At 34.5% G+C, this 25988-nt stretch overlaps 8 protein-coding genes across 9 annotated transcripts; 2 read left to right on the forward strand and 6 right to left on the reverse strand.

Moving 5' to 3' along the window:
- Positions 1-302: 302 nt before the first annotated feature.
- Positions 303-20608, reverse strand: LOC100183846 (ras-related protein Rab-35). Its single transcript, XM_009863822.3, has 7 exons — positions 20593-20608; positions 5132-5239; positions 3966-4016; positions 2685-2808; positions 1792-1916; positions 1182-1306; positions 303-609 (listed from the first exon to the last, which is right to left on the reverse strand). Exons 2-7 carry the CDS (start codon positions 5181-5183, stop codon positions 475-477), a joined length of 612 nt encoding a protein of 203 aa, XP_009862124.1. The 5' UTR covers positions 5184-5239; positions 20593-20608; the 3' UTR covers positions 303-474.
- On the reverse strand, positions 5822-6868 carry LOC101242837 (S-adenosylmethionine mitochondrial carrier protein-like). Its single transcript, XM_004225438.4, has one exon. It carries the CDS (start codon positions 6789-6791, stop codon positions 5979-5981), a length of 813 nt encoding a protein of 270 aa, XP_004225486.1. The 5' UTR covers positions 6792-6868; the 3' UTR covers positions 5822-5978.
- Positions 6873-8522, reverse strand: LOC100182203 (high mobility group protein 20A). The gene has a single exon (XM_026838146.1). The coding sequence runs from the start codon at positions 8480-8482 to the stop codon at positions 7604-7606; it is 879 nt and encodes a 292-aa protein (XP_026693947.1). The 5' UTR covers positions 8483-8522; the 3' UTR covers positions 6873-7603.
- Positions 8514-10178, reverse strand: LOC101242851 (2-oxoglutarate and iron-dependent oxygenase domain-containing protein 3-like). The gene has a single exon (XM_004225439.4). The coding sequence runs from the start codon at positions 10164-10166 to the stop codon at positions 9267-9269; it is 900 nt and encodes a 299-aa protein (XP_004225487.1). The 5' UTR covers positions 10167-10178; the 3' UTR covers positions 8514-9266.
- On the forward strand, positions 11190-12104 carry LOC100187039. The gene has a single exon (XM_002128531.3). It carries the CDS (start codon positions 11312-11314, stop codon positions 11924-11926), a length of 615 nt encoding a protein of 204 aa, XP_002128567.1. The 5' UTR covers positions 11190-11311; the 3' UTR covers positions 11927-12104.
- LOC100181477 (GTP-binding nuclear protein Ran-like) lies at positions 11306-14479 on the forward strand. The gene is made up of 4 exons (XM_026838300.1): positions 11306-12209; positions 13165-13346; positions 13605-13727; positions 14019-14479. The coding sequence occupies exons 1-4, from the start codon at positions 12146-12148 to the stop codon at positions 14298-14300; spliced, it is 651 nt and encodes a 216-aa protein (XP_026694101.1). The 5' UTR covers positions 11306-12145; the 3' UTR covers positions 14301-14479.
- LOC100184645 (homer protein homolog 2) lies at positions 15071-24288 on the reverse strand. 2 transcript variants are annotated; one of them, XM_026838010.1, is made up of 8 exons: positions 24095-24288; positions 22216-22372; positions 19153-19310; positions 17856-17955; positions 17279-17406; positions 16715-16871; positions 16099-16290; positions 15071-15675 (listed from the first exon to the last, which is right to left on the reverse strand). In XM_026838010.1, exons 1-8 carry the CDS (start codon positions 24097-24099, stop codon positions 15496-15498), a joined length of 1077 nt encoding a protein of 358 aa, XP_026693811.1. In that variant the 5' UTR covers positions 24100-24288; the 3' UTR covers positions 15071-15495. The 2 variants fall into 2 exon arrangements, with proteins under 2 accessions (XP_026693811.1, XP_026693813.1); XM_026838012.1 differs by having other exon boundaries at positions 15078-15675; positions 16099-16238; positions 16813-16871.
- LOC100182278 (CDP-diacylglycerol--glycerol-3-phosphate 3-phosphatidyltransferase, mitochondrial) lies at positions 24191-25944 on the reverse strand. Its single transcript, XM_026837844.1, has one exon. It carries the CDS (start codon positions 25861-25863, stop codon positions 24340-24342), a length of 1524 nt encoding a protein of 507 aa, XP_026693645.1. The 5' UTR covers positions 25864-25944; the 3' UTR covers positions 24191-24339.
- Between the last annotated feature and the right edge of the window lie 44 nt (positions 25945-25988).

Raw genomic sequence — 25988 nt, forward strand, 5'->3', positions numbered from 1 at the left:
TTAATCCTAGCTAACTACTTCGCAATAGAGACAGATCTGAACGTAGGGATAGGAAAATCTGACCAATGTATAAATATAATTGTAGTAGAGTGGGGGAAGACGGGACACCTTTAGCACATAATATCCAAATATCCTGATCGTGTTTTGAACAATTAACGGTCTATGGGAGTCGTGGGGATACGGTTTTATATTTCATTGAATTTTTTTTGTTTACCACCAAATTGGCAAGTAAAGAGAATGATAAAGTGTCCCATCTTCCCCCACCCTACTATATATAAATATGAGTTTAGGTACAAATCACGTAACTTGTGTTTTTATAATGTTAAATGAAATGATGAAAAAATAAGAACAAATCATATTGTTCACGATTTAATACAAGTTTAACTGAGCTTGCTGCTCATTTTAAGCGTCTTCCGAAGAGTTATCGCTGAGTTAGGGAAGACGTAAGATCCGAGAAGACGTAAAGTCATCATATCAACAACATCCGCTCGACTTCTTTGGTTTATTTCTTTTATCTCGAAGTTTGAGTCCGTCGGGCTGGCCGGCTCCGGACTGGTTTTGTGAGTTTTGCTTCGTACGCAGGACTTGTCTTGTAATCTCAGTGAACATCTGGAATGTAGAGGAATGTTAATATTAATAGTTTGTCCGTTACCCCAGGAATCTCTTTATTGCATTTTCACTTTAATAAATCTAAAATTAGAGAATTTTTTAAAAATCTGCCAACTCCTTATTTTAAAAAAAATCTAAATAAATATTTTTCAAACACAAACTGAAATATCCAGAGCATTTTAACTAGTCTGATGCTGCTGGAACAAGAAGTGAAATTTATTTTAAAAATTGTCCATTTCCCCAATATCCATGGTGTGATTGTTATATATTAAATTAAAAACACAAATGCATGCAGATAAAAAAGTTTAGAAATTTAATGGTTCCACAGAAAAATGGTAATAAGATGCTTTCCAGTTTAATGAAAACTTATATTAATCCACTTTCAGTAAGCATGACATAAAAGCAATATTTGAAGCCGAATTGTTGCATTTTAACAAGTTTTGAAATTGAAAAGTAGAAAAAAAAAAGTAATAAAATTCATGTCTCATGAATCAGATATTAGTTTATTTTTAAAAGGCATAAATACAAGGGGCAGCAACAGGCCATGCAAAGTTTGAAGTATATTAGCTTACCTCTTCAATATTCTTATTTTCTTTGGCACTTGTTTCAAACAAAGTAATGTTTATTTGATCGGAAAACTTTTTAGCATCCGCAGTTTCGACGACTTTCTTTTCCGCGCAGTCGTCTTTATTTCCAACTGTAAAGCAAACCCAATACACAACAAGCCACTTGTTATAATCTATATCTTCCCAGGGGAATTACTTCAATATTAGTGAACGAGCGCTTGGAAAATAACTTAAGGTATGGAAATATATTCAAGGTTTTTGTAAAAAATCTTTTAGCGGCTCATCTGTCTGGTTAAAGTCTGGCCGAATGGCAGACGAAACATCGGAAATACATTAAGTTTTATACCAGGTAAGTCGCTATAAGATTATTTACGTTAGGCCTGGTAGCAGAAGTAACAGAACAAGGTGTTTCTGTTCGGTTGTAAAACAACATATATATTTGCTTGGTAAGTAAGAAATAGCTTTGCTTTGTTGTAAAAAAATACAGATAGATTAATAATTTATAGCACACACAATACTGAAAGTAAATTGGTCTTTTTACTGCGTTTAACACAAGTACAACTGTAAGATCTACAGAGTTTAGTTGTTCAGTTACCATGTATAATGTTAAACATACCAAGAATCCTGTTTACACTGTCGCAGTTTTGTTCAATTTCATGCAACCATCGTTTAACGTTGACAAAAGACTCAGCACTTTGTACGTCATACACCACTATCACACCATGCGTGCCTCTGTAGTAACTGCAAACAATTGCAATATTTGGTAAAAGTACAACAAAAACAAATGTTAGTATTTAGTAGGGAAAGTCAGAAAATAAAAAGGGGGTTTTAGCGGCTCATTTGGTATAAAAACTTAGTGTATTTCCGATGTTTCATCCTTCATCCAGCAAGGCTTTGTGAGGAAATAAACAACAAACACTATGTTTTTACACCAGATGAGCCACTTAGAGTGTTTAAAATACTACGGCTAGTCATACAAATTCAGCCACACTTTAAAACATAATTTAAACAGGGCGCCCCATTTGACAGGACCACATTCTCCCACTGCGTCTGCATCAAACAAATGAAAACTAGCAATTAGTATTTTCAATGTAACTAAATACTACTACCGTACTACGCTTGGTGATTACGCCACAGGTTTTTAAACTGCAGGGCAAACAGACTTTCAAATGGGTCGCAAAAAGGTAATCTGCTTAGATAATATTCTTGCAGTTGCAAATAAATGATCTTCTATTTATTCACTAAGATTTGTGCGAGTTTTGCTGTTTCATTGTCAATTAAGATGCACAGTAAATAGCATAAAAAATGCAATACATTTTTTGGTAAAGAAAATGCGCTGTTTATTCTTCTCTTCTTGGAATACAATTGTTATTTAGTCCATCGCTTCTATAGTGCATTTTACATGTCTCTATCCAGAACACAAACAAGCAACCGTCTTTTATATGGTAATAAACAACGAGAACAAAGGTGCGACTAATATTTGCACATTTTTATTGAACTTAAACTTACGTTGAGGTTATTGTACGGAACCTCTCCTGACCCGCCGTGTCCCAGATTTGTAGCTTTACTTTCTCGCCGCCAATTTCGATTGTTCGTATTTTGAAGTCCACACCAATGGTTGTTATGTAACTTCCTGTTAAATGAAGATTTTTCAAAAAATGGAAGATTTTCAAAAAATGTAAATTTTTTAAAAAATGTTAGATTTTCAAAAAATGTAAGATTTTAAAAAAATGTAAAATTTTCAAAAAATGTTAGATTTTTAAAAATGTAAGATTTTCAAAATAATGTTAGATTTTCAAAAAATGTAACATTTTCAAAAAATGTAGGATTTTTAAAAAATGTAAGATTTTCAAAAAATGTAAAATTTTCAAAAAATGTAAAATTTTCAAAAAATGTGAGATTTTCAAAAAATATGATTTTTAAAAATGTAAGATTATGGAAAAAGTTATAACAGTGGTGCATCTTAAGGACGGTGTTTGGTGTTAGAAAACCCCCTTAGATAATTCGGCTAATTTCTTACTTTAAAAAATAAATTTGGTCTTATTTTGCTGAAATTTACAATAGTTTTTATTATGGATCCATTTAGGTTAAAAACTAACTGCCCAATGCAACTTTAGTCAAGTGGAACTTTTTGTCAAGCGATAAGCATAACAATAACAATGGATAAGCCAGCTTAGTAAGAGGGAGTTTTTTAAATTGTTTATAAACAAAAGTTTGCAAAGATAACAAACCATTTAATATCTACTACCATAGTACCATTATTTAACACAGGTTTTCTTTACAAGGGTTGGGAGAAGTTTTCCTGGTGGTGCGGGGGTACTAGTATTGTGTTACTGTGCTATCAGTATTTATTAATTAAAATAATTATTATTTATTTTTTAGGTCATTCTAGAAGGATGTGTGGGAATTAGTTCATGCTTTAAAAGTGGGTGCAGCAAGGAAAAGGTTAAGAAGCACTGAATTAAGGGTATGGTGCTACGAAAACTTAACAGACAAAAATCAAGTCCAACAAATTGTATAATAAAATATATATTTCGCTTAAAATGACATTATCAGTCGTTATTTAAATAAAAGCAAATACTGTATTTCTTTACACAAAAATTATTTAACTCTATTAACACCAGATCAAGGTCAGATTCGCGGAATATTATAAACAAATCGTTGAATTTGTATGAGTTGTGGTCACACAGCAACCTTTATATAATTGTAGTGTACGTGTTAGTGTGACTCATGGGTAATTGTAATGAACCACTTTTATGATAATCTCTATACTTGTAACAAGCTACTCACCGGAAAACGTATTGTCAGCAAATCTTAGAAGCAAACTACTTTTGCCGACTCCTGCAATTCAAAGTTAAATTAGAATAAAAATATAGGGATATGGAATCAGGTTATTTCATTATCAAAGTTTGTATAATAATTTCAAACTTAAAACTCTGGTGGTACTCAATAAATAAATATTATTTGAAAGGTAGCCTATAAAAATAAAACACACACGCATTGGAAATGTAATAACAATTTACAACTCTGGTAATAGTGTAACATAATTTGAAATGTTTAATGTTCTAAATATGGTTATAATTCAATCAAATGTCACTTGTTTATCCTTGTGCGGTAAAGCAGCAAGGCACTTAAAAATATTGCAAATAACTTCATTGTCGTAACCTAATTACAAACTTCAATAATATAGGCTTTATTAGACTGCATCTCCAAACGCACACAATGTTGAATACACAAAGCGCACAATATATATAACGTAATTATAAGGTACTACATTCATACTCAACACAACAACCTTCGCATACTATTACCAAAACACAGTCCTAATATGTTTATCACTAAAGGCCTTTTCACAACAAACAGAGCTATGTTCTGTTTGATACATTCAAGAAAGTTTAGGAGTTAACATGTATAATTAAATAGGGATGATTTCTAAACAGAGCTTGAAATTGTATGTACTTTGCACAAGGATTTTGCACACGAAAATAACTATCCGGCACATTTTATCGTGAATCATATTTAACCATACACACCACTTAAAGCAATAAAAAGCGCCAAAAAAACATAATAGCCCCTAACCCATATAACATTTAACCCATATAACCCCTAACTACCAACCCCTAAAACTTTCGGTGCTAGTGAAGAATCCCCCCCCCCTTATTTGCTAACCTCTAACCCCTGGGTTAGGTGTTAATGGTTAGGGGGTCAGTGGTTATAGGGGTTAGTGGTTAGCAAATAAGGTGGGAGAAGACTCTTCACTAGCACCGAACTTTCCACCAGTCTAATCTGTTACAATTCTTAACTAAAGTGTCAAAATCGTTATCAAAACATATTGTATTGAACATAGGTGGAAAATGTAATTATAAATAACAGATACAAACATACATATATAACAATGTAAAATGTACATATATATAGCACATAGATAAGCATATAAACAATGATAAAGAACCTACCACTGTCCCCAATTATGAGCAGCTTGAACAGATGGTCATACTCTCTGGCCATTTCAGCCAAATAACAACTCCTACGGCGCTACTATTTCTTGTTATACCTTAGAACCTGTGTGCACACAAGTGATATTAAATCTACATAAAACCATTAAAACTAGATGCAGAATTCATAATGAAATTCCGATTTACGCGTAAAAGATTAGACCGTTACGATTAAAACTGTGTAAAAACGCTGCTATTGACCTAACTAAGTATAAAACTGCATAAATATTAAAATGTTTGGTACATACATCTATCGCAACCCAAAAACTGAGTCATTCGTGTCCAATATTATGACAAATTTTTTCGAGCCTTGCCCTGATATCTATGCCCTGTACTGACAAATGCGGCGATGCGTGAACTCCAAACAATTTGCTCCCCGTTTCCAAATTTCTATTTAAAATTCCCGTCTTACCCCACCGAACTATATATAGTAGGGTGGGCAAGATGGGACATATTTTCTTTCTATTTTTTGTCCCATTTGGTAATAAACAAAGAATATTCAAAAACTATAAAACCGTATCCTCACAAACTTCAATAGACCGTTATTAAGTGTTTAAACCACGATCAGGATGTGTCCCATCTTCCCCCACATTACTAAATAAAATTCAGAGACAAGCTTGAATGAATGTTTGCGGACAAGTCATATAAGTGCATGACAGTCGTTTTTGTATATTTTTAATCCTCGTGGGATTATATATTTTGCAGTGAAATGGCGATACACACAAGGCAGCAATTAAAGTATAAAGCAGTGTAAAGTTATCAGAATGAAATTGCAACACTTTCCTAAATAAATTAAACATACATAGGCTCATAGCCCATTTAACAATGACTTTGTTGTGTCATACATCCCTAAAAATACGAAACCGCCGACTGATATCCACACAACTCGGGGCAGAACACCAGCAAATAGTGCACGGGCGCCCCCCGTCGACCACACTTCTCTTAGGACGGGTAAAATATTTCCGGCGGCGGCAGAATCATTTGTTTGGGCCAGAATAATTCGCGTTTTCGCCACGTCCAATGGCGTAGTCACTGCAGCTGCAATTCCACCGGAAAAGAATCCACAAACTGCGCTTTCGATCGCGTCGGGGGATTCTTTTCCCCGGTACTTCGCGACTGTTACTTTTAGAAACTCCCACAGTGGAAATTGTATCAGTGAAAACGGTATTTCTCTCACAACAGTACTTCGGTAACCACGATACATACCGCGTACGCCCTCTGTTCTAATACAGGATAGAAAGATACGAAAACTGTTCGCATTTTTTGTCACCTGACTTCGTTGTTTGATAACTTCAACCGGTACACGGATCAAACACGCAACGACCTCGCCAACTGAAGCAGCGGTCATGTCAACTGCCAAGTTATGACCAAAAGAGCGATCTGGTTTCTTCAGTAAATTACGAGTCGTATCATACGCCGTGAAAAACACAGCGGCCCCTGGCGCGGAGCCTAGAGCTGCTGGTCCAATGCCGGAGTAAATTCGTTTAAAACCGCCAGCTTTTATAAATCCTTGTGAACTCTGTAACCGAGTTTTTACTGTGTCGACGGGGAATAAGGTGACGTCGACGCAAAATCCAGCTACAGCTCCGCTGGCCAGCGCGGTCATCCATTCGTTTACCATTCCAGCAACTTGCCTTTACAAACACAAATATAGTTAGATAAACATATTACTATGATACATACCTAATCATATGCCAAGCTCCTGAAAGGATGCACTTTGTCATTCGGAGTTACTTATTAAGTTAATAGCTGGTGCAGGGCATAGTCCAAACAGCTCATGTTTGAGCAAGACATTAATAATTGTACAAGACCTTCAGACTTACAACAAATAGTGGGTGTAAAGCAGCATGTAAAAGGTGCAGTCACATTTACAGTAGGGTGGGGGAAGATGGGACGCCCATTCAATATATTATCTCGTCCTATTTGGCAGTAAACAAAGTATCATCAGGACTCCCATAAATCGTTGTTAATTGTTTAAAACAGGATCAGGATAGTTTTATATTATGTGCTGACGGTTTCCCATCTCCCCCACCCTACTATACATTAAATTGCTGTTGCACAAAGCAATCGTTCACGACAAATATGAATGAATGAATAAAGAAGTAAAAGAACAACAAAAATACAACATACATTTTTCCAGTCCAAGTCAGGATGATTGAAACATTTTCCAATGTGGTCTCGGAGACCAAGTTTTATATTAGAGTAGGGTAAGATGGGACATCTTTCATTTTCTTTTTTCACATTTGGTAGTAAACAAAAATTAATCACATGACAAAAAAACGCATCCTCACGACTCTAAAAGATCGTTGTTAATTCTTTAAAACAGTAAAACACCATTAGCAAGTATAGCATTTAGGTGGTAACGGTATCCCATCTTACCCCACAATACTAGATAATACAACAACAGCATATTAACATTTAATATCCGATTATTTATTTAGAAACAGTTGAGATTAATTCCAATATCCCTGGATCCAAGTTTGACATAACTTTGTGAATACTGGCAGCGGTCTCATTGTCGTTATACAGACTACGTTGCAGGAATCCGCATACATCACTTATGTAGTCGTCAATATTCTCCATATTAGGTGTGCCTAGTGTTGCCGGTACCCCTGTGGAAAAAGTGTTGACCAAATGTTTTCTGAGTTTATTCAGATTTTCTTGTACGTCTTCGTTTTTGTTTGACAGCGATTTAGTTTCGTCGTCCAATTTTGTAATGGCATTGCGCAAGTTTGTCGCATGCGTTTCAAGAATAGCATTCTGCTGCTCCAGTTCGGTATTGTTTTTATTCAATTGGTGTAACTCTGTCTCTTTCGCTTTATTATGCTCGAGAAACTCATTTGTAAATATTGGAATTGAAGACGAAACATTATTTACTTTCGGTTTTTCTGTTTCACTTAGCGCTTTTGAGCTACTGTTAGAAGCAGCTTGTTTTTGTGCTTGTTTTTCTTCATTAACTTTCTTAACAAACACCTTATAAGCGTCAGTGCGTTGATACGCCTCAACTTCTTTCCAATATTTCTCTTTTTCTTTCTCAGCAATATCCAGATAAATGCTCTTTTCGCTTAGTGACATGTTAGTCCACTCTTCTCCAAGCAACTTAGTAATATCCGCAAAACTGAGGCTCCGATTTTCCTGCAGGACCTGATCTCTTCGACTATTCATAAACCGAACGTACCCAGAAAGTGGTTTCTTTGGTGCATTTTCATCTTTTACAAACTTTTTACGCTTCTTACCCTTAGGCCAGCCTCGTTTTCTCGCTGTGCTTTCTCCAGCGTCTTCTTTCTCCATACTCGGTGAAGCTCTCAGCATTACACAAAACTAATGCCCTAACGCCTAAATTCTTAAAAAATTAAAAGTTAAAAAAAAAATCGTTTTAACAGCAGTGTATACCACTATTAAACAGGAACCGCATAATGCTTATTGGAACGTATTAAAATAAACGACATATGACATAAACCCCAACTACAAAACATGATCACACAGAATCATAATTTTTACACAAATTATTAACTTTTTACATTCTAATCACACACGTCATAAGAATATTGGATATAAATATATTTAAACACTATTTTTCTATGTTGAATGTTTTACTGTACGAAATAGAATAACTAATGAGGCAAAGCATGGCTATATATATTGCAGGTTGTTTCACTTTTAACTAACTTTATATGAACAGAATATGACTAGTGACAGTAACACTCTCTAAAAGTTATAGTAAAGACCTAAAGACGGTCCAGTCTGCAGAGTATGGCAGATGCACGAGCGATTTTGTTTACACACTTTTGGTTATGCACACCATAATTTGTCCCACCACGCCAAATAATTATACAACGCAAAAAAAAACGTGTTTAAGTAGGATTTTTATAACGTGGCTTGGGAATGTACGTGCTTTGCATGTAGGTTTTTGATGATAACACGCGCGCCTGCGAAAAATAACCGTCTTGCACGGGCCAGATCCCATCAGGAACTGCCATACTCTGCAGACTAGTCAAGTACACCGCAATTAAATATCCTGCAACCAATTAACACTATACCACTCTAAATGTTAAAGCAATGTATATAAGTTATACATTGATTAAAGCTACTTCAGCTAAACTAATGGATCTGTGATGGCCTTACTAGGATCACAAGTAAACGAAATGGTCACAGCATACCGCACGCCTTCTACAACCTTCTGGACATGATGGGGATTTTCTGAGCCCGATGTAAAAAAAGATACGCGCCCATTTCTTGGCTCAATTACCACTTCTTCATTGTTGTTTGTAGTTTTATCAAAAACAAACTGCCCGCCTTTAAAATCACTTCCATAGTCTGCTAGATAGAGTAATGAAGTGTAGTCAAATGAACCATATTGTATCTTATCAATATGGTAATGCCAATATTCATCATGCTGTGTTTTAGCTGGTGTTGTTGTCATTCTTGAGAAAAAGGTGGGGTTGGTTAAATGCAGCTTTTTCGGGTCTAAACCGAATTCATTTGCGATTGCAGCGAGAATTTTATTCTTCACTTTGCGATAAACCTGCATATCAGAATTTGGGAAGGTTTCGCTCAATTCAGTTGACTCTAAACTTTTGTAAATGTTGATAAACTGCTGCCCTTTAGACAACGCTCCAGTGTGTAAATCAAGAATTGATGCGCCGCCACTTGAGCCCCCATGTTTCATTCCGTTTTGGAGCAAACGCATCAAAGAAACAATTTCTTCTTGTGACACCAGCCCATCCTTTACACACCTTCGGCAGTTTGTTTTAGGCGTGCATCCATCAAAAATGGGGTAGTTTTTATAATCACTAGAACAAGTCACATTTTGGCATTTGGATTGTATTTCTATGTTACTTGGTGCAAATACAGTGTTTCGAAAGCTGTTGCCAAAGTAAAAACCAACCCAACTCAAAAATATGCCAAATAACATTTTCCAAACATACCCATATTTGGTGTCTTCTGATCCCTTTTCAGAAACTTTATTTTTTGCAGACAACGATTTTTTTTTCATTTTACTAGTTATTAAATTCTAAATTAAGAATAACATTAAATGTAAAAAAAAATATATATATATATATGTAATTATTTTGTTTTTAAAAGTGACGTCACACGTACGTCATAGCAATATTGCGTAGTAATTTAATTAAAACAAAATTATTGTAAAACTGCCTCTTTCATACAGCTCAAACGTAGCACATGTTTAAACTTTTTCACGTAATTAAAAAACTACATGAAACTTATCGGTTGCCGTTAAACTCGTCTTCTATTTTTTGAAACAAGATCAAATTTAGTGAGTTTTCGCGGCCCTAGTAAAGAATCCTCCGGTACGTTATAGATCAGACTGGTGGAAAGTGTTAGAGGTTAGTAGTTAGGGCATTCTCATCAACTATGGTTAGGGGTTATAGGGGGTCAGTGGTTATGGGTTAGTGGTTAGCGGATAACGTATATGAGTAGAATTCTTTACTAGCACCGTTTTCGCATTTGCGGTGATACTGGTATATTTGCTCACAAATGTAAGGAGTTTACATTTGAAACGAATCAATTTAAAACATGTATAATTTAAACTTACGTGTTTATTTTTACCTAGATAAAGAACTATAAATACGACATTTTTGCTTTTTTCTATTTTCGATCAAAATTGGCGGGAAATTGAAAAACACAGTTATTGCGCAATCTCTACTTTCTAAGTACAAGTTAACTTGATATTCGTTAATTTTGTAAATTCCCTCGGACTATAATAACCAAAAGTATGTCCAATTGAATGCCTATGCATATTTGAAACTAACAAATTAGTTTTGAAGTCAAAAAAATCATGTTTGAAATACTGCACTCTAGCGCCTTGGAACTGCTTTGCCCTTTGTGGAAAAAAGCGGTTCGACCACGCTTGGACCAGTTTCGTATTCTGGCTGTACAAAACGAGGTGTTTGCTCTGTCATGGAAAATTACTCGTAATGTTATGCAACTTATTTGCTGACATTCTTCAAATAGGCGATTATACAAGTGTTAATGTTATGTCTTTTGTGTGACAGATATTACTACAATTAATTGGCGTAGTCTGAAACGCGAAGGTAGTTTTTCAGTGAATTTTTCGTATGGTAATTCGCTAACGTTTCTGTAAGTCACGATTCTTTAACAATATTTTGTCAAGAGAAAGAAATGGACGCTAACGATGTCGATAAATTGAATCTTCAAGCGCAAGAAAACAATTTTACTTTGCAATATTTCGGGACAAACGCAGAAGATTGTTCTGATGTTATTTTCAATCAGTGTATTAAAAACTTTTCTGACCTGATCCCAGAAACGATCAATTCTTTGGAGAACTGTTTTCCAGGGGTTTACACCCAAGATGAGATAAATAACTGTCTACAACAGTTTATACAACGTTTCTACCGCTCTTTAGAACTTAATTCTGACATATTTCACAAATACTGCAAGCAATATATCTTCAACATACCACGTGGTACCCTGCTGCCTATGTGTGCAGTACAAAAACATTATGCAGAGCAGAAATTGGTTTGTGATAGCGAAAATTCTGTAGACGCTGCAACAAAACTGGAGCAAAAAACTTCCGAAACAAAAGAATCAATCAGAGAATTAAAGTTTGAAAATTCTGCACGAAGACAACATCTTGCAGAATTAGAAAAACTTGAAAAATCCCTCGATTCATTTAATTCTAAACTAACAGAAGTCGAAACTTTTGATTTATTTTTCGAAGAAACTTTTGAATCTGTCAAGCACTTAAACCAGTGCATGAAAAGTGTTCAAAATTAACTTTTGTTGTACTTTATTTCATACTTTTGTTACCATGCTTGGATAAGAAGGGGTTGGTTTTCAATGTTTTAAAATTACTAAATGTTTTTTTTACTATAAATATATATATATAAGGTTTGCTTTTGTTTCTATTTAAAAATTAAGGTGTACACTTTTACAGTAACTGTTATATAAATAGGTTCTGCAAAAAGCGAGTAGTAGAAAATTATCAATTTAAAAATGCAACAGCAACAGCAGGATGATCTCGTGGTCAAGTTGGTATTGGTTGGAGACGGTGGTGTTGGTGAGAACATTTAGTATTTGCATGAATGTAACTTGCTTTATTCTCACATGGTCTAAAAAACGACAGTAGGTAATATAACACGGGTGTTCTGTTTCATACACCTCATGCCCGCTTATGAGTTACCTTGTATGTAACTTATTTATCCTCGCATGGTGGGGCAATGACAGTTATTATACCACGGGTGTTCTGTTTCATACACCTCATGCCCGCTTATGAGTTACCACGAATGTAACTTATTTATCCTCGCATGGTGGGGCAACGACAGTTGTTATAACACGGGTGTTCTGTTTCATACACCTCATGCCCGCTTATGAGTTACCACGAATGTAACTTATTTATCCTCGCATGGTGGGGCAACGACAGTTGTTATAACACGGGTGTTCTGTTTCATACACCTCATGCCCGCTTATGAGTTACCACGAATGTAACTTATTTATCCTCGCATGGTGGGGCAATGACAGTTATTATACCATGGATGTTTTGTTTTATACACCTTTTGCCCGCTTATGAGTTAGTATGTAACTTTGTGGGTGATTTTTTTATGTGCAATAAGTGTAATAATTCTTTACCTTTTTAATTCAAAGTTTCCAATTCTGGCCAACATCCCAGGCTGTCTGCTGTGTAACTTCACCCATATAGAATATATAGGATGTTTATTCCTAATTACTAATGTGAACCTATGCAGGAAATAATGTTAAATATATAGAGCAAGGATAGAATTAAAGTTTTAAAAATAAAATTTGCAACACCTAACCAATAGGCTTTTAAAGGACAACTATTATTATCAGATTTCAACTATATAGGGCCAGATTTCTTTAATTTGTTGCTTTTTGTTGGAATTTTACTGTAATCAAAAGAATATAGTTAAAATGGTAACCGTAAATTGCTACAATTTCAGATAACTTACTGTAAATTATCGCTATAAAAATAATCATATTCTGTTTTAACATTCTAGGTAAAACCACATTCGTGAAGCGACATTTGACGGGAGAATTCGAGAAGAAATATGTGGCTACACTTGGTGTGGAAGTTCACCCCATCGTGTTTCAAACTCAACGTGGGCGAATTCGTTTCAATGTTTGGGACACGGCTGGTCAAGAAAAATTCGGGGGATTGCGTGATGGTTACTACATACAGGTATTATTATTAAGTTTTTTAAACAATGTTTTACAAATACTTTTATAAAAAAAGGAAAAGATTTAAAAAATGTTTTTTTGGGGCAAACTGCTAATGAACTTCTTAATGTCCATAAAACATGTCTAAGTTATTAGCCCTGAGTGGTATTTTACATATGCATAATATACCCCAGGGGTTAGGGCTAATAATTTGGACAACCCATTGGCCATTGCTAACCTGTGGGTTGAAGCAATTTGTAAATATTAATTCCAAACGCAGGGTCAATGCGCGATCATTATGTTCGATGTAACATCCAGAGTTACCTACAAGAACGTCCCTAATTGGCATAAAGATCTTGTGCGAGTTTGTGAAGATATTCCTATTGTCCTGGTTGGAAATAAGGTCAGGTTATCAAGCAACGCAGTTGTTTATACAGTTAAAAATTTGTATGTATTTTATTCTGAAATTTGCTTATTTCTATGCTTTTTGGTGAAAAATATTTCTTTTTATGGGGGTTTTGCTAGATAGTGGTATAACTTTTACCCAAATTATAATAAAAAGTGCATAAAACACTTTAGAAACCTCAGTTTTTTACTGAACTCAGTACTTCAGGTTAAAGTAAAATGATCCTCAAAATGCTTTTCTGTTAATAAATGTGGCAAACAAACTATATACTAAAACTCAATCCTTCAGGTTGACATAAAGGACCGCAAGGTCAAGGCAAAAGCCATCAATTTCCATCGTAAGAAGAACCTTCAATACTACGATATTTCTGCCAAGTCAAACTACAACTTTGAAAAACCATTCTTGTGGATGGCTCGCAAACTCATGGGCGACCCCAACCTTGAGTTCTGTGCCATGCCAGCAATGCTTCCTCCCGAGGTGAAACTGGACGACAACCTCATGAAACAATACGAAGAGGAACTCCAAAACGCCCAGCAATGCTCACTCCCCGACGAAGACGATGATTTATAAACTGATAAAACCGCACCCGTATTCATTCGTTCATGTCCCCACAACCAGTGGCACATTGTTAGTTGCATTTCTTTTGATCCCTGCCATAAAACCAGCTATAAGTTCATTGCTCTCTTTTATTTTCGTTGCGCCCACCCAACCTTGAACATACCTGGATAATAAAAACAATAAGCTTCGTATTCTTGCAGTTTAGCAATAACAAGGCTTACCTTGTTTTGATGTAGGTTTCGTGCTCGATACTTTTTTTAGGCAAAGTCACCACTACAGCGTATCTCACCTCAGGGTAAAAAGAACAAAAAGAAATGTCTGTGCTGAACAACGCTGGGTGTATAGATATTTCTTTGTTTGTTCTTTTAAGCGAGGTTTACACTACAGCGTAGCTCGCCCCCGGGTAAAAAGAAGAAACAAAGAAATACCTCCACCTGGACCCCTTAAATGGGTCCGTGGCTAACAAAGGGTGCGCCTACCTCTAGCTCGGAGATACTTGGTTCAAAGCTTCTAATGATGGCAGCGTCAAGCCACATTAATTTCTGGCACAGTAGCACAGTGGTTTAGCGCATCCCATAGGTACAGACATGGAAACAGGTAAAGAAAAGCGGATACAAAGTTTCACTGTCCTAATCTGTCAAGATAGATTGACATATGTTCGGCAGGGCAACTTTGGCGAAAGTCTTAAGAGCCAAAATTTCAAGACATATACAAAATGCCATAACAGATATATAACTCATAACCAGTAATAACATATCTGTACTAATATAGAAACAACAGTATTAAACATTAGGATGACAGTTATATTTTAATCAACATAAAACATTGAAGAAACCTTAATTTGTGGAACTGCATGTTTGCGTAAAATATAAAACTATCATTGCTACGTCAAGGTAAAAACAAAAGCACCTATTTCAAATAAAACGTGGGTGTAATAATAGGATTCTGGTAAAGCGCAATTTGTTCGGACTGCTTCGTGTAATAGGGGAATCAAGCCTAAAAAAGCAACACCTATAAATGAAACAATATATATGATTTGACTGTAGGTAAAACGAACATACATAAAATATGAATGAAGAAATTGCGGCAGTATAGCAATGATGAAGCGGAAAACACGTTGTTTGACGATAGTGCAGCATACAATAACCTTAATGGCAGAGTTACAGAAGTTACATATGGTAAATATAAGGATGAATTTACATCAGAACTACAGGACAGATTGCAGCTTTTGTGTGACTTCTGTGATGTCAGTGAGATGCGACGCAAGTTGGCCGAGTAGTTGTTGAGCCTCCGTTTGTCGTCGTACGCGATCTCGCTGTGTGTCGTTAAGACGATCTTCCAAACCAGAGATCCGTTCTTTCAAACGGAAGTTCTCGTCGTATGCTTTCTGTAAGGAAGAGAAAATTATGATAATATAATTTTGAACATAATTTCTAGAGTTTTAAAAATGTGTTTGGGGGATATTGTAAAATAAATTTTTATCTTTATGTTAAACAAACAAATCAGAGTTTACAGTAAAACGACAGTCGATATAAAAATTGGAAAATCCTTTTTAAGTTTTTCAAAAATGGTGTGCAATTTTTCAAGGCATTACTATCTTACTTTTATTGGTTCATCTAGTAAAAAAATGTAGCGTATTTCTCAAGTTTCTGATCAATTACCCAAAAAAACATAATTTTTATTTGTTTATACAGTCCTTTTAAAATTTCAAAAAATTGTTGTTATTTTAATTTGTGGATCTAAAGTTTTTAATTAAACATATTTTTTGTGTTTTGAAATAAATTGTTATTTATTTATTGGATCAGCAAACCTGGTGTCTTGCAGAACACTCATTATGTTGTTTCTCAACCACAGTAAGAACTCCAATTCTCTGTTGCAACATATTGCACTCTTGCGATTTCTCGGAATTCTCCTTGTGCAGTTTTTCCATCTCTCTTTTTAGATCGGCAACTCTGTCGTTCAGTTCAGCTCCTTTGTTCTTATCATTTTCAAGCTCTTTAATCTGATAAAAGGAAAAGCTTCAGAATCCAACGATCAATGAAATTCAAGACAGGACAAGATAGATGGCTGGTGGACAAAGTACAGCGGAAAACTTTTTAGTTTTTAGACAAAAAATTGTTTTAGGAGATAAAATGAAATAATGATTATTTACTTATCTATTTGAACAATAAGATCATATTGTTTAAAATAAAAAGCAAAATATAACACATAACACACAACTTAAAGGGTTATATTCATGTATAGAAATGCTATGTTGGGTTAAATAGTTATTTTATCTTAAAGATTTTTGATATGCAAAAAAAAATAAAAAAACTACAATAAAAAAGCGGTTTTTAAGTGATTTAAAAACAAAACACTCTGATTGGTCATTAAATATAAATTACACAGAAAATCAACACCCTAATGATGTTTATCTTTGCAAATACCTTCTTTTTAAATTGTTCATTTTCCTCTTTATACAAAGTAAGTTGCCGATGCCATTGATCTACATTAGACATAGACTCCTGTAATGCTGTTGTCAAACGAGCGTTCGTGTTTTTCAAAGCTTGGAGCTCCGTTTCCCATTTCTTTGAGTTGGCAGTGCTGGAATTTACAATAAATTAATAATTTCTAGTTTAATAGAAGCAAATGTTTAACATATAGTTCCCTAAATGGAGAGTTATGAAGTTATTGGTTTTAAGAGTGAAACTAAAGCTAAATAAATACTGACTTGGTTGAATCCTAAAATATACAAATTATATCGTTTTTTGAGATGCGCTATAGTAGTAATTGAATAAAAAAGGTTGGCAACAATAGATATATTCTAACAGTTTTGTAACAGGTCAAGTACTACATGAATGAATGAGGTTCCCAATGATTGGTAACTGAATTTTAGAAATGTCAAATTTAATTTTTTTGTTAAAAATGTAGTATATATTAACAATCCTTGAAAAACATAATAACTAAAAAAAGTATATATATGCATATAATACTATAAATCACCATACTACCTTTGTGCAAGAGCTAGTTTAAGTCTATCATGGCTTATTTTCAATGATTTGAGTTCTTGTATGCTTTGGTTAGTTGATCTACTGTCATCGGAAGCCGAACTTAACATTTCATCGTCCGGTTGTAATTCCTGGGTCGGTTAAATTAGGAATAATTATAATAATGATAATAAAAAATTATTTTTCATTTATTACAGTCAGTTAGGCAAACTATTTTTTTAATAATTTTAACAAAATACCTCATACTGCTTTTAATTATTTTATTTATAATATAATAGTAATAATAATCACTTTATTTGTGTGCTCAATTACGGTAGCGAAAATTGAAAAAATAATGAAGTTACGGTTGGGCCTTGATATACAAAGAAACAAGAGTAATTTGTCAGCGCCCTGGCAGTGGTAAGCGCGCCTGCTTCTAAGCCAGAGGTTATGGATTCAAGACTTGGTGCTGCTAGTGGACAAAATGTGTAAGAAACAGAACACCTGTGTCTTTATTATAACAAACAAGTTATATATAAGTTTGGATAAACAAGTTATATTCCTATTCTTAATTGATTAAACGTTATATCAACAACTTTACTTCTTTCTTTGCGCTTCTTGTATCCGAATCATCAGTTTCAACTTCCCCGTTGGTTGTTGCTCGAATCTCCTTTTGATCGCTCAGGTCTGTTGCTCGCTCTCTATAGATATATGTTGGTGTTACTGGTGGCCCAATCATGGGATGTTTTAGCGCCGAACAATGTAAAAATGTATAAACTTACTTACTTAAAAAAAATTTAAATTAAAACTCTCTACAGGTATATGTTAATGTTAAAACAGAGTGTTCAGAAAATCATTGTGCATTGTTCTAATAACTTGTTTATATTTTATTGATTAAGGTCTTTAGAATTAAAATAAGAAGAGCCCAAGCTTTATGTGGAAGTTTTTAACAATTAACAACGGTCTATTGGAGTTGTGAGAATACGGTTTTATAATTCTTTGAATGTTATTTGTTTACTATCAAATGGGACGAGAAAATAGAATGAAAAGGTGTCCCATCTTCCCCCACCCTACTATACACAGTCATAACAACTGCTTTTCTAATATAATGAAAATAATAATATATTCAATCCAACTAATAATATATCATTCAAAAGTATAGTGTCGTTATTTGGTATATGATAAGTTTGTAATAGGGGGGGGGGCGCTTATTTTGTCATACGTAGGTGTTTGGTTAACAACATTTTTCATTAGTGCTTTCTCCTTGAGAAAAAATACGGAAAATTATATAACAGAGAGGGTACTGGTGCAAAATGTGTCTCGGCCCTGGGGAATTGGCTCATTACCCGAACACTGTATATTCACATTCTATTCTATATGGGTGAGGTCCTACAGTGAGGCACACCATGGGACCTGGGATTTACTCCAGAGTTGGCACATTACCCCAACATTGTATATGCACATTCGAATCTATATGGGTGAGGTCCTACAGTGAGGCATGACATGGGACCTGAGATTTAGACCAGAGTAGGCCTATAACCCCAACGTTGTACATGCACATTCTATTCTATATGGGTGAGGTTCTACAGTGAGGCACGCCATGGGACCTGGGATTTAGGCAAGAGTTGGCACATTACCCCAACATTGTATATGCACATTCTATTCTATATGGGTGAGGTCCTACAGTGAGGCACGCCATGGGACCTGGGATTTAAGCCAGAGTTGGCCCATTTCCCCAACATTGTATATGCACATTCAAATCTATATGGATGAGGTCCTACAGTGAAGCATGACATGGATTGGCCCAATACCCCAGAAATATGACCATTACCAATATAGGCCTATATCTTGTTATTAACTATTAACTGCACAATTTATCCCATAAAACAACCACACACCTTATGTCTTCGAAATGTTCAGTAAATTTAGACAACAAAACGTCGGTTGCGAATCCGAGTCCGTACACAGTGTTAGCCCTCACGTCTGCCCACTGCCCAAACTTAGCTGACGTCTTCGTGAACACCATGTCCGGAGTTACCGTGCTGTTTATTATTGCCTGGGGACAAATACTTTAAATTTATTAACTGCAAGGACACATCACATTATTAGATATATATATATATACCAAATATATGTCAAATTTATTGGCCCAAATTCAAGGAAATAAAAAATAGTCAGAAATGTTTAATAAAAATACCAAAATATCATAAAAATCTTTTCTATACATTGATGTTTAGTAAATTTTGTTCCTCCAGTAAAAAACTGGTGTTCTGTTTCACAGACCTCGTGCCCGCTTACAAGTTACCACATATGTAACTTATTTATCCTCGCACGGCAGGCAAAGACAGTCGTTATAACACAGATGTTCTGTTTCATACTCCTCATGCCTGCTTACAAGTTACCACGTATGTAACTTGGGGGGAATGTATTTTTTCTGATGTCTTTTAATGATATTTTAGGAATAAGTTGCTTTTATAATGACAGAAACCAAGAGTTGCCACACCTCTGCAAAATGCCCTGCACCGTATAAATTGGCAACACTAGACCACAAACCGCATAACAGTTGTTTGGGCAAAACAAGCAAACATACAAACCAATCAATGATTGTTTGTTATGAATATACACCAGTGACTTGAGACAAACCAGTTTCAAATTTAATTGGCTAACTACTACACCAATCAATACAAGAATAGTAAAGAATATTGACCAGCGTTGGCGAGTTCACCAAAATGCCATAGTGCGCTCTATAGCTATTTTAAATATCACGTCATTAAAATGGTTACTGTATTTTAGTATTGGGGCTAAATACGAATACATTAATTAAATGTCAGAATTCTTAGGGATGCTATACGTAGAAGTAGGATTGTGATTAAAAGGCTTAATGTGTTTAACTATGAGCTCAATACATGCTAATTTTGGACTTAATTGGTCAGTGCGTTTTAGTAGGCTATCGAACTAAAAACAGAAGACATTATTGAACGGCTCGTCTATAAAGAAATACAGTAAGGATATGGTGCTAAGAAAATGTAACAGACAAAAGTCCAACCAAATATTTAAATGTTTAACAAAAGATATTTATATCGCCTAAATCGCATCGTTACTTTCCTATTCAAATTGAATCAACCAAATTCTTGCATTGAAAAGGTTTCTGGATGTAAAATGATGAGGTTTATGTAGGTTTACTACTTACAAATCAAAGTAAAATAAAACAAGAAAGCATGAAAAGTGACCACAAAACTGTGACATAATAACTTGTAATGTTGGCAACAGACAAAAGTCAAAGTCAGGAAATTGTATAATAAAGGTTATATTCCGCCTAAATGACACTGCCAGGCTTTTAATCAAATAGAATCCACTAACATTTTACATTAGAAAGGCTGATGTATGTAGAATGGTGGGGCTTATGTGGAACTCATACTTACAAACAAAGCAAAAACATGCAGAAAAGCAAAAAGTGCGTGTTAATCTCCCACAAAACTAAAACCCAAAACTGTTCTGCACGAAACTGTGGGGGTCGTGTCAACAAACCCCAAAACTGTTACGTAATTGCTATGTAATAATAGTGGCAGAAAAACCAAGTCCAACCAATTGTAAAATATAAATATATATTTCGCCTAAATGGCATCGTCAGCCTCTTATTCAGGTGGGTTTATTATGATGGTGGCACCTGTGTTATAGCAATGCATTCAAGCGTTTAACTATTTATCACTAAGCAACTACAGTAGGCTAATTATATAATCAGGGGGTGGGAATGAAAAGTACTTATTGGCACGTTTAATTCTTTTAATTTGTTCCAATTAATTTTGGGACGAGCAAAAAGTTAACATTTTACATAAAATTATTCAAAACTATTCAGGCCGTAAATATTATTTTTGTTTTAATTTCTTTCCTATTGACCTTAACATATTTGTTTAAAATAATTATTAAAAATATTTTACTAATCTTGGTATGCACAGAAATAGATTCACATTATGTTTGAATGTAATATGTAATTTAAATATATGTTTATTGGTTTGATCAATGATATTACATTGGATTCTGACTGTTGTCCTAATTTATCATTGGCCAAACAGCAAATACTTGTAATGTGGTCCAGAAACAAAGCCAGCATATCAAAGCACATGTATATATTGGACATAGAGTAGTACACGTCAAAAATACATGCACTTTTAAAGTCTCTTAAGATAAAACGAACGCATGGAGATGACGCAGTGCAAGGACAGAGTCTAAATTATTTATGATGGTTCGTTCCAGCTCCCCGATAGTCGTAAGCATGAATCAACACTCATTGCGTTTTTGCATGAAGGAACGAAAGAAATTAAAAATTTTAATCGCAATATTTTAGACTGCAATGCCATTTAGGCGGAATATATTTATTTTTTTATAAAATTGGTTGGACTTAATTTTCATCTGTTACATTTTCGTAGCACCAGATCATTACAATATTTCACACGTTTAGATAATAGTTTTAAATATCTACAAATAATTCTTTAAAACTCTTATAAACTACTAACACAGTTGGTTTAAATTGATTATACATAAAATGTCATAGCACACGTAATGCATTCAATTGCTTGTGCCCTTGTACCAATTAAACTATATGACTGGGAGAACTAATTAAGGGTGACATGGAAAATTAATTACGATTTGTAGATATTTTGGGGGTCAATAAATTGTTCAAGAAAAGCAAACCAAGATAGGTCATAATTAATTGAGCCCTTGAATGCATACTTTGAATTACTATGCTTAGTGTGTGCTATGTATTATATATAGTAGGGTGGGGTATGATGGTTTATGTTATCATTCTATTTTCGCGTCCTATTTGGTAGTATACCAAGAATATTTACAGAATTATAAAACCGATTCTCGCGACTTTTAAAGCGTTGTTAATTGTTTAAAACGCTATTGGGAAAGATGGGATAGCCTACTATGTCCTAAAAAAAACAAAAAACAATTCTCACTTTTGTCCCATCTACGCTTATTATTCTGTATGATCGTCGGGCAGAATCAAAGAAGAAATTGACGGCAACGGCTGATCTGCTCGATGGGATCCATGATTTCTTGGTGACGGGATCGATAACGAACACGTGAGCTTTGCTTGTGAAGATCGGTACTTCCCTGAAAGGGAGGAAGAAATACTTAATCAACGAGTTTTAAAATAATCAACATTCCAGATAATTAACAACAGATATAATATATATCTTCAAGGTAAAACCAAAGTATCTTATGTCACATTTTTGGTTTTGCTCAAATATTGCCAAATTATCACATTAATTGTTTTTGAATAGGACTGACAATGCCATTCATGCGAAATATATATGCAGCCTATATATTGTTAAGGTAAAACCAAAGTAGCTTATGTCGTGTTTATTATGTCCAACAGAATGCAAAGTTGTTCAGAAAAGACACTTTTAAAAAATGTGACATAAGCTACTTTGGTTTTACCTTAACGATATATATATTTTTTTTTGCTTTTTTATTTTTTTCTGCTTGTCATTCAAAAACTATAGAAACTTCCCTGGAAGGAATGTATATATATTTATTTAACTAATTTCAAAAATAACTAATATGTAGGGTAATTGACAAAATAATTTTTTTAAATTGACCAAAACAGTTGCATTCTTAACTTGTAGGTACTTTCCTGGAAGGAATGGATGTATTCAAGCAACCAATTTTAAATGACTAAGTTGTAAGATAATATACAGCAGATAACTTAGAAATATACACAATATATATCTTTTTTAACACAACAGGTTTTTCTGCTTGTCATTCAGAAACTATAAGACTTGAATAGGGAAACATTACATTAACGTATATTGGAACTAATTAAGTTCCAAGATATTTAACAACAAAAAAAAAGAACCTTCAAATAATTATTATCTTCTAAAATAATAACCAACATTTTTTTTAAATTGACTACAATATATATATATAGAAAATAAGCCATTGAAAGATTATATACATTATACCTGGTAGCAGAAGTAACAGAATGGTAATTAATTGATTGACTTCTTTTATAATAGGCCATGCAGTTTATAATGTAAAACATATGTCTACTCTAGAAATTCGTTATTCATTACAAAAATGTCAGCACTGCCTATTTATTCCAGAGGATTTTAATCATTTGTTTAAGTTTCTGGCTATTGGCATTTTAAATTGAGATTCATTATACCAGTATCTAGATAAGATTAACTATACAAATAAATCTTCTAATGTTATTTTATTGGTTTATTGTGACAACTGTAATAAATTGACCCTGATCTGGTGTTCATAGAGTTAAACGATCTTTATGTAAAGAAATACATTAAGGATCTGGTGCTAAGCAATTGTAACAGACAAAAAAAAAGTCCAACTAATTGTTTAATAAAGATATATTTCGCCTAAATAGCATCGTCGGTCTCTTATTGCAAATTTCAATGGCTCATATGATATGAAAAAACGCAGTGTAGTTCTGAAGTTTTGTCTGGCTCATTTTTTAATGTTTTCACTTGCGTGTAATGTTGTGTTACATTCCCTGGTGAAGTCTTGCCAGATGGCAGATGAAACGTCAGAAATACTCGATGTTTTATACCATTTTTTTAATGATCCGCTAAAAGATAAGTAAGTCAATGCTAAATTAGTTTAAAGAGATAATGTGGGTCACACAAATAACCTACATTATCTTTTTTAAAAAGTTTACAATTTTGTATGCTGTTGGACATAAGAAACACGACATAAGCTACTTTGGTTTTACCTCAACAATATACAGGCTGCATATATTTCCCTTAAATGGCACAGGCCTCTTATTCAAAAACAACTAATGTGATATATAGGTTAAGATATTTGCATGCACAAACTTACCCCATGATCTACTAATGGATCAGCATGTGTGGTGGTAAAGACATTCAGGGATAGCAAAGCAGGAATAGCTTATTTCATATTATAACTACTTAATGCCTGTAAAGTATAACATTATGGCTAAAGCCTTGAAACAAAACCTATATTATGGTCCATAGGGGATAGCGGTTTATTAATTAAAACTAACAAAACATTTTGAACAGTGATGTAATTTTAACTGCTGGTGTAACAATTTAACTAAGTTTGTGCTAAAAGTAGTGCCTTAGAATAGCAGTAGCGAACGACACCCATCTTTTAACGACGTATTTCGGTTTTGTAAATGTCGATTGAGTAACAGGTTTGGCATGTTGAAATAAATTGACTCTTTCTTGGTGAAGTTGCTTCATTAAGCCAGTATTAGTTGTTACAAGGGTGATTTGTGCTTCCAAGTCCCTTTGCACTGATCTAGAGCCGTAATTAGACGAGCCAAGCATAGTTAGACAAGGTAGTTCAGAACCTTTGTCATAAAACCACAGCCCTTTAGAATGGTAGGTCCACTTCGGCCTCATGTACTCCCATATTTTAATATCGTTCCGATTTGTTTCTGCAACTTGGTTAAAAAAGTTTTTGGTTAACTGCACGTACACAGATGGGATATTTCCGGAAAAACCAGCGGAGCCAAGAAATCCGTTGGCATCTGGTGACGCGACGAGAACATCAAATTGACTTTTATTTTCCAAGATTAACTTACTGTATTCGTTTGTTATGTTAAAGTAGCCCGATGTAAAATAAGTTTGCGTATTTTCAGGTAGAAGTTTGAGTAAGGTTTTTGTCAGGTTTTCATCCTGGGTTATTCCTACACATCCTAGTTGGAGGGAGGGGTAAACGAACGTATCGCAGTCGTCACAATCTGACTTTGTGGCAGACTGGCAGGGACTTATACTTGAATCAGTGTCATTAGACATATTTTCGCATATTTGGGGGTTTATGGTTGGAAAGAACTTGTTGAACAGAATACGAAAAGGGTTCCAATCTTGCAAAACGCTTTGGTTCTTATTGTCTTCATATCTATATGGTAAACTATAAGGTTGCATAGATGTTCGCACAAATACTGCGTATTCTTGAAAGTTCCCGGTAACTGGGTGATGCGGACATCCCTCTGATAGTTTCAGTTCACCGTTAGGTTGTAGTTGGAACGAAAAAGAGCTCACTGTTTTTGTAAGCGCTTGAAAGTAGTCTGCAAGCTTTTTAACTTTAGTGAATGACATATATCTATCTTGGCGCTGCTCAAAATAGTTTGTGCTTAAATTTGCTCCACTTATCACAAGGGTATCGTCAAATATAAACAACTTTATATGATTGACGCCAACTATTTCATTCCATCTTGCAGGCAAACAAGTTTTTACAACTCCTCGCAAATTCGGGGTGTGAAAAAATGAAATTTTAACTGAGTTATTTGGATTTTCTTTTAAAATTGGGGCCAGCAAAGTTTTGGAGTTAGTTTCACCCCTGGTGCCTCTTGTATAATCAAGTAATATATCCACATCAAGATCTGTCCCTTTTTCTTTGATCTTTTCATTCAAGCAGTTGACCAACTGCCTGTCCAGTTCATCCGTGCCTAAATACAAGGCAGACAAAACGATCCGTTTATTCGCATTCTGTATGCAGTTTAGCAGCGTTGAATAGAATTCTTTAGGCGTTTCAATCACTTTAACGTTATTTCCATTTACTGCGAAACACGGCGCTAACTTGTTCAACCATTTAAAGTCAGACCTTTGATTTTGTTTAGTCATAATAACAGCTAAACACAAAACGACTGCGACACTGCAATCGTCTTGGTAGGCGAAATTTGATTCTATAAAAGTAAACAAACAACGTTATTTTACAAAAGTAAAAATAAACCTTTTGCGTTAGAAAA

The sequence above is a fragment of the Ciona intestinalis genome, chromosome 1 (genome assembly GCF_000224145.3).
Source record: "Ciona intestinalis chromosome 1, KH, whole genome shotgun sequence".
Classification (NCBI taxonomy): Eukaryota; Metazoa; Chordata; class Ascidiacea; order Phlebobranchia; family Cionidae; genus Ciona; species Ciona intestinalis.